The 12,883-nt window shown below is 35.2% G+C and overlaps 1 protein-coding gene across 1 annotated transcript; it reads left to right on the top strand.

Moving 5' to 3' along the window:
- Positions 1 to 246: 246 nt before the first annotated feature.
- LOC106339356 lies at positions 247 to 1,863 on the top strand. The gene has a single exon (XM_013778147.1). The coding sequence runs from the start codon at positions 564 to 566 to the stop codon at positions 1,533 to 1,535; it is 972 nt and encodes a 323-aa protein (XP_013633601.1). The 5' UTR covers positions 247 to 563; the 3' UTR covers positions 1,536 to 1,863.
- Positions 1,864 to 12,883: the final 11,020 nt, after the last annotated feature.

Genomic DNA, 12,883 nt, shown 5'->3' with positions numbered 1-12,883 from the left:
ACGAAATAAGAACATGTGACGTTTTTATCATTCTGTCTTGTAAATCATAAACTAAATTCAAAGTACAGAACTGGGATATTTATATAAAAAATAAAGCCATATCTGACTAACAATTCAATTCCCATATAAAATAAATAATAAGACATAAGGTGTACTAAATCTTTTTAAAACAGTTAGCATACACAATTGCAGTATAAAATTTTAAAATAAAAAAGTTGTCTCCCCTGGACAAGGAAAGCTCAAAACTACTTAAATTCGGCTTGTAGCTCAATTCATATGCAGTCTTCTTGGTACAACTGCACACACAGAAACACCCTAACTCATCCCTTTCTCTCTCTCTCTTCACTTTTCTAATTTTTCTTCTCTCTCTAAGAAAAAAAGAATAAGAAAGAGAGATAAAAAAGAAAAGCAAGATTGGTTCTTCTTCTTCCTCTTCTCAGCATTTTATCTTCTTTTAATTGTTCACACAAAAAAAAAACACTTTATTGTTTCAAGAAGGAAACAAACCAAAAAAAAAAAACAACTTGGGAAATTTTCATTTTCTTTCCCCAGGAACATTGAAGATGAGAGATTTGGTGTCATGTTTCAGCGAAAACTCAATAAACGTGACACATCCATTATCATTACCATCTTCATGTTCAAACTACAACACCAGTAACGCTTGTATCCCTCCATCTCTCATACCATCCATACAAACCTCCATCACAAGCATCTACAGAATCACTTTACCATCCAAGCACCTCATCATCAAAGTCACATGGTGCAACAAGATCAACCCTTCGCACGGTCTCAGCATCTCCGTTTCCTCCGCGGATCAAAACCCTTCGACGTCTCTCAAACTCAACACTTCCTCTCGCTTCTTCCGCAAGAAGAAAGGAAACAAATCCGTCGACTCTGATCTCGGTAAAATCGAGGTTTTATGGGATCTTTCTTCCGCTAAGTACGACTCGAACACGGGCCCTGAACCGATCCAAGGCTTCTACGTCATCGTCCTCGTGGATGCTAGGTTAGCTCTCCTCCTCGGGGACTCCTCCGAAGAAACTTTAAAGAAAAAGGGTTTGGCGTTCGATGGTTTCGACTCGGGAAAGTCTCTGATCTCTCGGCAAGAATACTTCTCCGGGAACACCTTTTACTCGACCAAAGCTAAGTTCGCTGAATCGGGAGACTCGCACGAGATCGTCATCAGATGCAGCGCGGAGAAAACAGAGGGTTTGAAACAGAGCAGTAGTACTCATCGTTCCCCTGTTCTCTCTGTTTGTATCGATGAGAAGACGGTTACGAAAGTGAAGAGGCTTCAGTGGAATTTCAGAGGGAATCAGACGATTTTCGTCGATGGGTTGCTTGTGGATCTCATGTGGGATGTTCATGATTGGTTCTTTTGTAATCCAGAAGGCTGTGGAAAAGCTGTGTTCATGTTTAGGACAAGGAATGGTTTGGACAGTAGCAGGCTTTGGTTAGAAGAGAAGAAGATGGTTCAGAAAGATGAACAAGACAAGCTTGATTTCTCTCTCCTCATTTACGCCTGTAAGACTTAAAAACAAAAACAAAAAACTATTTTTTTTTCCTTCTTTGTTTTGGGTTTGTTTTTTTCAATATTTGAGAGATTTTTATGGATTTTTATTCATTTACATTTTATTCTTGAAAGGAGTATAGATTTTTCTTACATTATTCTTTTCTTGGAGTTGTGATTTAATATTTGAGAGATTCCACAATGTGAATTTCTTCTTATACATTGTATGCTATCATTCTAAATATCAAGTTTTTTTTTTTTTGTTTTTTCTTCTTCTTATAAACTCAAGATCATTGCTTAATCTTGAATCGAAAGCAAATTGTTGGGAAAATATATATGATCTCTATGACTCTCTTTGTTACTGCAGCATAGTAAATTTATGATTTAAATGATTATGCAAAGTCTTCTACAGTTTCTACATTCATTAGTGTTGGACCAATATTGATGCCTATGGCTGAGGAAAGAAGAATGGTAAACTGTGAAATAAGATGAAAATAAATTGGGGAATATGTGCACGCTTATAAAGATATGCATGCAGCCTCTTTAAAGTACAAAAGTTAGAAATCGTAGAATTTACTCATGCTTATTATTCTTTTTTGGTGATTTCTGTTAGGAAAAGTTAAAGTGATTAACATCCCATTCAAGGAACAAGTTATTCTAGTTTGAGGTGACAATTCTAGTTCGATTCTGTTTAGGTTAGGAGAGATTTAGGTGGTGACATCCCATCCAAGCAACGGTTTTCCTAGATTGGTTGATTTGGAGAGTTTTAGGTGTCTACATTGTAAAATGCGTGTTTTCTTGGAATTTAAATTTCCGTACGATGTAGGGATTTGATTATGTAAAATTTAGAATATTGGTTTCAAAAAGTAGTGCTTCTAAATGAGAAATGTCAATCTAAGTCTCACATTGGAAATTAGACAGAATAGAATCTAATATATAAAAAAATGTTCAACTTTAATTAGTACGAAGCATTTTTGGAAAGAATCAAAAAGTAAATTCATACGGGTTTGCCTAATGCCCAAAGTGGACAATATCGTACCAATCAAACAATATAGAGTTGGACATGAATTTAATAAATCTCAACAATTGGTATCAGAGTCAGGTTTGACGAGATTCTGCAAGAAGACTAAAATACCCTTAAAGTAAGAATGAGACTCTTCAATGTGGAAAAAAAATGTCTATGGCAGAAACGTCAAAAGATCATGGAACCTGTGATGTTGTGGGAGAACATTCTCAAAGGAACGAGATGTTATGAAAGACACATTCTCAAAGGAAAGCCATGCGGTTACTGGTACAAGGTGGTGCCAAGATAAACCGCTGAATGAAGAATACACGATATGAGTGTGGTCCTTAGCTTGAGGGGGAGAATGTGAGATGTCAATCTAAGTCCCACATTGAAAATTAGACAAAGTGGAATCTAATATATAAAGAGATGTCAACTCTGATTAGTATTAGGTCTTTTGGAAGGAATCCAAAAGTAAATCCATGTGGGCTTGCCTAAGGCCCAAAGTGGACAATATCGTACTAATCAAACAATATAGAGTTGGACATGGATTTAATAAATCTCAACATAAATCTCAAATTATTTTCCTATTTCTAGGTTTCTTTATTGTGTTTATCTTAATATATTAAACATCTAATAATATGTTAAGTTTTCACAAGTTTGGAATTATCCAACATTCACCCCCTTAATTTCAACTTGAATTAGGGAGATCAATTTCTGATTACGTCTGCTCCTTGAATCACCTCTATGCCAAGGTAGTACTTTAGCTTCCCTAGATATGACATCTCGAACTTCTTAGGCATCTCCTTGAGAACCTGATCAAGTTTCATATTCCATGCTCTTGGTGTCTGGCGTAACACATGCAACGTCTTGTGTAACACACAAACTTGATCTGGTTCTCAAGGAGATGTCTAAGAAGTTCGAGATGTCATATCTATGCTGAGATTAAGAGGCGCAGCTGTAGTCACGTCGGTCATCTGCTTTCGTGATCTCTCCTCATGTCACCAAGATCTAGGCTTCATCTTAAGCTTAGATCTGAGTCTCCAAATATCAAACAAAGATCCTGGAAGTCAAAAATGTTGGGATTTATTAAATCCATGTCCAACTTTATATTGTTTGATTAGTACGATATTGTCCATTTTGGGTCTCAGGCAAGCCCGCATGGTTTTACTTTTGGTTTCCTTCCTAAAAGGTCTCATATTAATAGAGTTGGACATCCCTTTATATATTAGACTTTCCTTTGTCTAATTTTCAATGTGGGACTTTGTTTGATATTTCACATTCTCCCCCTCAAACTAAGGACCACACTCATCTCGTGTGTTTCTTTCCTTTGAGAATGTGCCTCCCATAATATCCAGTTCCTTTGAGAATGTCATCTTAGGTTCCATGAACATCTTGACTGTTTCTGCCGAACCTCCCTTATTCTTACTTGAAGGGTATTTTGGTCTTCTTGCAGATCTTCGTCAACCTGGTGCTCTGATACCAATGTTGAGATTTATTAAATCCATGTCCAACTCTATGTTATCCGATTAGTACAATATTGTCCACTTTGGGCCTTAGGAAAGCCCGCATGGTTTTACTTTTGGTTTTCACCCCAAAAGGCCTCGTACTAATTAGATAATATAGAGTTGAACATGGATTTAATAAATCCCAACATTGGTATCAGAGCACCAGGTTGACGAAGATCTGCAAGAAGACCAAAATATCCTTTAAGTAAGAATAAGAGAGGTTCGGCAGAAACAGTCAAGATGATCATCGAACCTGTGATGACATTCTCAAAGGAACATGATGTTGTGGGAGACACATTCTCAAAGGAAAAAAACACATGAGATGAGTGTGGTTCTTAGTTTGAGGGGGAGAATGTAAAATATTAAACAAAGTCCCACACTCATTTTGTGTCCCACAACTAACTTCCAAGATCTTTTTAATTTGATCTCTGCCGAACCTCTCTTATTCTTACTTGAAGGGTCCACTTCCTACTTGAAAGGTCTTTTGGTTGGAGACTCAAATCTAAGATTAAGATTAAGCTTAGATCTTGACGACAGGAGGAGAGATCACGAAAGCAGATGACCGACGTGACTACAGCTGCACCTCACATCAAAGACTTTGGATCCGCATCCATCCATTGTCTGATGTTGTCATCGACAAACTTCCAGGTTTGGTCGATGAGGATGAAGAAGACCAAAATACCCTTAAAGTAAGAATGAGACTCTTCAAGGTGGAAGAAAAGGTCTATGGCAGAAACGTCAAAAGATCATGGAACCTGTGATGTTATGGGAGAACATTCTCAAATGAACGAGATATTATGAAAGACACATTCTCAAAGGAAAGCCCTGCGACTGGTACAAGGTGGTGCCAGGATAATCCGCTGAAGGAAGAATACACGATATGAGTGTGGTCGTTAGTTTGAGGGAGAGAATGTGAGATGTCAATCTAAGTCCCACATTGGAAATTAGACAATATAAAGTCTAATATATAAAGAGATGTCCAACTCTAATTAGTACGAGACATTTTGGAAGAAATCCAAAAGTAAATTCATGCGGGCTTGCCTAAGACCTAAAGTGGACAATATCGTAATAATCGAACAATATAGAGTTGGAGATGGATTTAATAAATCTCAACACTAAACATAATACTTCCTCCATTCTCCATTTTAGAATGATACATGTTTTATAAAAAATACTTCCTCACGTTCCACAATATTTCTTCTATTTCAGAATTATACATGTTTTAGCTTTCATTGCTTCCATTAGTGGTCCTCTTTTGTTTCAAAAATTAATTTTCCAATCAAAATCTACCAGCTCTTCCCCTATTATAGTTATATATTTATAGTATAATCATCCGAAGATTACTATTAGCTCTGTAAATAGTTACTTAACTGTATAGTACCTGAGAGCTCGATGTCAAAAAATCATATCAGTTTTCCCGAAGCAAGTTATCTTCACAAAAAGTCATTCGGTTTTCACTATATGTCATTCGGTTACCAAGGAGTTGTTTGTCCAATTTTATCTCGTAAAATAACACGTTTCTGACATGGAAACACGATATATATATATCATGTTATTGTTTATGCGAACATGAAATTTCACATTTTCATACAAACGTGTGATATATCATCTTGAAGTTCTAAGGCGTTAGTCAGCTAAGAGTATAGTCGAATTTTTTTTTAAAAAAACCTTTTTAAACCCTATTTAACAACAATAATCCACGTTTACCAAACTTCAGTCTTCTTCACTGCCACCTACCTAATTAAATTGTGATTAACAAATTGATATGACGACTAGTAATGGGAGAGTCAACGGAAATAAAAAGCTGAAAGTAGCTAAAAAAGATAAAAGAAATAATTAACTAGCGGTATCCTCAGAGGAACAGTCGCATTAAATTTACTTAGGGCTCTTCACATGGCCCTGCATGTGTCCTTTGTAAATGTTAATGTACCCCCCCCCCCACATGGCCCTGCATGTGTCCTTTGTAAATGTTAATGTCCCCCCCCCCCCATATATACAGTCACACAACCATGTGTATTATATTTATCCTTCATTTAAAAAAAAACATTATAATTTAATGAGAAGTTTCGTCGAATACAATTATGTATATGATGTCAAACAAAAAATACGATTATGTATTTATTGGTTGGTACTAGGCCTAGTTGGTACAATGACAAAGTAACATTAATGTTTTCATAATTTAATGTAACTATGCACTTGATTTGTGCAGAAGTGGACTTTACTCTACATCTCACACAGTTCTCTTTCGAAAATCTTTGACATCATTTACTTTTCAGTCAAAAGGCCAACCCATAACTTCGAGAAACAATAAAGTAAAAAAATGTGGAGTCACATAACCAAAAGTTTAGAAAATAATACGGGTAGTCTAAAACACACGTTTTTATTTTGATTTCTCAAAAACAACTGAATATATAAACATTAAGCCGTCTTCAAGATCTTATGCAGCCTAGATATTATATGATCTAATGGTTGTTATTTATTTTTGTAAAAACGATGGGTTTCTAAACCGTAATCTACATTAATTTATGGAACTAGTGAAAATAGAGTATTTTTAAAAAAGTAAAATGGTTATAATAACATCATAATAACATGATTATTGAGGGTTCTTAGGGTGGAGTTTTTAGCGGAATATAAAAACTTGTCTCTTAAGAGTTGGTTCTTAGCTTTTTTAGTTAAAAATTAAGAGACGGGTTTTTATATTCCGCTAAAATTCCTACTTTAAGAACCTCCAATAATCATGCTCTAAGTCACGTCAAAAGTTTGTTGCATATTATAAAACGCTTATATATATATATATTAACTCTAGAGATATATTGATCATAGTTAATCGTTTTTCAACTCTGTAACTATTTTTAGAATCATGATGTGGGTTTTCCTTTTTACACGATGATCATTTATGGTTGAGTCACTTTGAATTGGTCAATTCCTAAACCTTATTAGAGCACCATTAACCCTAACACCCCATTTGGGGTTCTTATTTTTATTTTTATTTTTGTCTAATTAAATTTTATTTTTTTTTAAAACTAACTAATCGCGGACCGCTACGTGTAATTGGTAACTGTAAGAGGTGGTTTTTAAAAAATTGATGGGACCCACACACACCTTTTTACCTAAGTACCCAGCTAAGATCTCCTGTTAATGCTGCCCTTAGTGAGTTAACCTATAGTTATATTACGCATAAGTGAGCTCGGGTAGGTTGTGTCAAAAATTATTTATGGTGAGTCATTTTTATAAACAGAATTAAAAAATTGTACAATAATAGATGTTTTAGACTCGTTTGGAGTTGCTTCGAGATCGATGCGTGCGGTCTTAATCTCTTTATTTCTATGGGAGACATTGTGTTGTTGTATAGTTGCAGTCAAGCGATAAAGAGAAATGATCTTGGTAAAACGAATAAGCGCTTCGAGGCTTATTTGGTTACTCTAGTTTTGTTTTGGTGCTGGTTCTAAATGCTGTTTGATGAGCTGTGGAGAAGATAATAACTTTTCGATGTGGTTTATTAACAGTTTTCTTTCTGTGAAATCGAGTGGGTGCACAATCATTAATAAAATATACAGTAAAATCTTTATAAATTAATAACGTTGGGATTAGGGGTGGGCGTTTGAGTACCCGTTCGAATTCGGGTCGGATATTTTGGATTTTCGGGTATTTCGATATAGAGGTGTAGAACCCGTTCGGGTATTTTTGAATTTCGGGTCGGGTTCGGGTATTTTTAGTTCGGATTCGGTTATTTCGGATCGGGTTCGGATATTTAGATTTTGAAAAAATATATTAAATTTTTCATTTCTCAAATTTCTTGTATTTAAAAATATAACTTTCACTTAACTATTTTTTTTTTATTTTAATAGATTGAATGGCTAATAGATTTGGACATAACATTTTAAAACTAAAAAGACATTAATTGGGTTATTGTTTTTAAATTTTGGATGAAACTTTTTGTTAATTCTTGAAATAAAAAATTTGACATGCATTTTAAGTGAGTAGCAAATCATTTTCTCCGTCATTGTATGTACATCATATGAACTTGTATGTATCATATGAACTTAAAGTATGTGTAGTATCAATATAAATATTTAACATAAAATGAGAGATGTAAACTAGAAATATAAGGTTAATTATACATATGTTCGGTTATCTTCGGATATCCATTCGGGTTCGGATATTACCCGTTCGGGTTCGGATATCCAATTTCCCCTAATTCAATACCCGTTCGGATAATTTTGCTACTTCGGTTCGGATTTTGGTTTGGATTTCGGTTCGGATTTCGGTTCGGGTTTTTCGGATCGGGTTCGGGTGCGGCTTCGGATTTCGGGTAAAATGCCCACCCTTAGTTGGGAGTTTAAAATTTTATTAATTTATACAGATATTAATTTACAAAAGTTTACTTATTTAATTTTTTTTCTATTTTTAATATGTTTATATATAAAATACGAATATATTTGATTTTATCGTATGTACATTATTCAAATTTTAGAAATTTGACTTTCATATTATTTTATTATCTTATTTGGTGTATATTTTTATGTTTTATATGATTGTTAAATGGTTTTCGATATAATTTTATTAAATATTATCAAAATATATTAAAATGTTAAGAAAAATAAAGATATTTTCATTGTGAATATAAAATAAATAATATAATGTTTATTTTGTACTTATATAAAATTTTATATAGATAGATTATTAATTTATGATTTTAATGGGGCTATATATTTACACGGAAGTTTTAAAAATATTATTATCTTATTATTTTATCTATTTGTGTCATATTTTACACTGGCACAAGTTGAACCGACAAAATTTATTAAATTATAAAAATTTTAATAAAGAGAAGAAGGAATGGAATCCGGGTTAATGTGGGTGCACAGCCTCACTTTTCCATTTGATCCAACAGATTCTACTAGTTTTCTTTTGCTAAATTAAAACTATATATAACAATTACGGGTGCACATGCCTCCATAATATATCCCGGCTTCGCCCCTGCTGTGAATTTGAATTTTAGACTTCTAAGTTTTGCTAATCCGATTTCAGTTCTATACATATTTCATTTTCATCGGGTTTCAAGAATATTATCCTTGCTTTCTGAACACTGAATTTTTTTTTTTTTTTGATTAACCTTGGGGTATCCCAGGTCCATGGAGATGTCCAAACTAATCCCCAAGTGGAGGTGCAACCCACAGATAGACCCTCTCTCCGGATATTCAAAAAGGCCCTAAAGCATATGCACATATCCGTGTAAGGTGATCAGAATAATTGTGACTTAGTTTCGCGCAACAGTTAGATCGAATCTGAAACGCGTTGGCGTCTCAGTCCCGTCTCCTTACCACTCGACCACAATCACCCGGTCAACACTTAATGCTTCTTTTGCTGTAAGACCAAGTAGACAAGATAATCAAACTTGTTAACATTTTTTTTTTAGAACGTTTGTTAACATATTTATATATAAAAAAATTGTTAACATATTTATATCATAAACCTACATATTTTAGTTCTTCAAAAAAAAATTAGAGTCGATCACTGGAAAAATAAGTTCCAATAATACACATTACAAGTACTTTAGTTCTGTTATAAATTAAGCATTGAAATGATCATCCACTTCTTTACCAAACTCAAGCACTATGATCATCCACTCCTTTACCAACTCAAGCACTATGATCATCTACTCATCAAACACTATGATCACCCACTCATTTACCAAATTAAGCACTATCTTTGTTATTTTATGTATTGTTGTTCACTATAAATACCATCACTCATCTCACTCTTTTGTACACCATAAACAAGAACAAGAGTAATTCATCAAAGAATCATTACATTTTCTTCTTCCTTCTTATAATAAACTCTCTCCCTTATACTAGTGTTATTTGCTTCCTACGGGTATTAAATTCTACTCTTATTTAAATTTCTCGATACTATAAATTATAAGTTATTTCATAACACGTTATCAGCACGATCACTCTGCGATTCGGTAAAATTTATTTGTATCATTTATACCCTGTTATAATGGTCGGTATACCGCCTCTACTATTATTTATATCATGTTATAATGGCCGGAATACAACCTATATTATTTACTAGTAATTTAATTTATTTATTGGTCGGCCGAGCCGCCTTATATCCTGTTTATTATTTATTGGTCGGCCGAGCCGCCTTATATCCTGTTTATTATTTATTGGTCGGCCGAGCCGCCTTATATCCTGTTTATTATTTATTGGTCGGCCGAGCCGCCTTATATCCTGTTTATTATTTATTGGTCGGCCGAGCCGCCTTATATCCTGTTTATTATTTATTGGTCGGCCGAGCCGCCTTATATCCTGTTTATTATTTATTGGTCGGCCGAGCCGCCTTATATCCTGTTTATTATTTATTGGTCGGCCGAGCCGCCTTATATCCTGTTTATTATTTATTGGTCGGCCGAGCCGCCTTATATCCTGTTTATTATTTATTGGTCGGCCGAGCCGCCTTATATCCTGTTTATTATTTATTGGTCGGCCGAGCCGCCTTATATCCTGTTTATTATTTATTGGTCGGCCGAGCCGCCTTATATCCTGTTTATTATTTATTGGTCGGCCGAGCCGCCTTATATCCTGTTTATTATTTATTGGTCGGCCGAGCCGCCTTATATCCTGTTTATTATTTATTGGTCGGCCGAGCCGCCTTATATCCTGTTTATTATTTATTGGTCGGCCGAGCCGCCTTATATCCTGTTTATTATTTATTGGTCGGCCGAGCCGCCTTATATCCTGTTTATTATTTATTGGTCGGCCGAGCCGCCTTATATCCTGTTTATTATTTATTGGTCGGCCGAGCCGCCTTATATCCTGTTTATTATTTATTGGTCGGCCGAGCCGCCTTATATCCTGTTTATTATTTATTGGTCGGCCGAGCCGCCTTATATCCTGTTTATTATTTATTGGTCGGCCGAGCCGCCTTATATCCTGTTTATTATTTATTGGTCGGCCGAGCCGCCTTATATCCTGTTTATTATTTATTGGTCGGCCGAGCCGCCTTATATCCTGTTTATTATTTATTGGTCGGCCGAGCCGCCTTATATCCTGTTTATTATTTATTGGTCGGCCGAGCCGCCTTATATCCTGTTTATTATTTATTGGTCGGCCGAGCCGCCTTATATCCTGTTTATTATTTATTGGTCGGCCGAGCCGCCTTATATCCTGTTTATTATTTATTGGTCGGCCGAGCCGCCTTATATCCTGTTTATTATTTATTGGTCGGCCGAGCCGCCTTATATCCTGTTTATTATTTATTGGTCGGCCGAGCCGCCTTATATCCTGTTTATTATTTATTGGTCGGCCGAGCCGCCTTATATCCTGTTTATTATTTATTGGTCGGCCGAGCCGCCTTATATCCTGTTTATTATTTATTGGTCGGCCGAGCCGCCTTATATCCTGTTTATTATTTATTGGTCGGCCGAGCCGCCTTATATCCTGTTTATTATTTATTGGTCGGCCGAGCCGCCTTATATCCTGTTTATTATTTATTGGTCGGCCGAGCCGCCTTATATCCTGTTTATTATTTATTGGTCGGCCGAGCCGCCTTATATCCTGTTTATTATTTATTGGTCGGCCGAGCCGCCTTATATCCTGTTTATTATTTATTGGTCGGCCGAGCCGCCTTATATCCTGTTTATTATTTATTGGTCGGCCGAGCCGCCTTATATCCTGTTTATTATTTATTGGTCGGCCGAGCCGCCTTATATCCTGTTTATTATTTATTGGTCGGCCGAGCCGCCTTATATCCTGTTTATTATTTATTGGTCGGCCGAGCCGCCTTATATCCTGTTTATTATTTATTGGTCGGCCGAGCCGCCTTATATCCTGTTTATTATTTATTGGTCGGCCGAGCCGCCTTATATCCTGTTTATTATTTATTGGTCGGCCGAGCCGCCTTATATCCTGTTTATTATTTATTGGTCGGCCGAGCCGCCTTATATCCTGTTTATTATTTATTGGTCGGCCGAGCCGCCTTATATCCTGTTTATTATTTATTGGTCGGCCGAGCCGCCTTATATCCTGTTTATTATTTATTGGTCGGCCGAGCCGCCTTATATCCTGTTTATTATTTATTGGTCGGCCGAGCCGCCTTATATCCTGTTTATTATTTATTGGTCGGCCGAGCCGCCTTATATCCTGTTTATTATTTATTGGTCGGCCGAGCCGCCTTATATTATAAGTTATTTCATAACAAGTTCAGTAAAAAAAAGTACTTTAGTAGTTAGTATAGTCTCTTTTTTTTTTGATCAAAAGTAGTTAGTATAGTCTCTCATCTGCATTATTATTTAGAATTTAATTTTCTTGGAACGTACCATGTGTTTTGAAAAGAAAATTTTCAAATAAATAAATTGCAATACTATTTTAGGGTGACCGTGTTACCTGAATAGTTAAAGTATGATACGTGTCTATTAAAATACATAATCAAATTAAAGAACCATTTTTGTTGGAGTTCCCTCTTTATCTTTATTCCTCTTGTTCAAAACTACGGTGTGCGCTAGTCGAGCGGTAACTCCGGACCTAGCAAGTTACCGAAAAATCGAAAAGTATTCAGAAATTACGCGAAGCCTAATTTTAAATACCATTTAATATATTTATAATATATTTAGCTAATTTTAAACATGATGATATAAGTTCTTAGACATAATTATATGATTTTATATATATAATTTTAAACAGTCTTTTTCTGATTCGTTAATGGTGGGTATGGTACGAAAAAAATCCCTAAATGTAGTATGTATGTGTTTGTTTTGGGTTTGATAGCTAATTATAATTATTTAGTAATGAATAATTATACAAAATCTGTAAGTAATGAGTAAAAAATATTCAACCGTGTTTTAACTTACACAGACGA

The sequence above is a fragment of the Brassica oleracea genome, chromosome C4 (genome assembly GCF_000695525.1).
Source record: "Brassica oleracea var. oleracea cultivar TO1000 chromosome C4, BOL, whole genome shotgun sequence".
Lineage (NCBI taxonomy): Eukaryota > Viridiplantae > Streptophyta > Magnoliopsida > Brassicales > Brassicaceae > Brassica > Brassica oleracea.
Note: the sequence above shows the minus strand (reverse complement) of the source record. Positions and strands in the feature narration are given on the sequence as shown.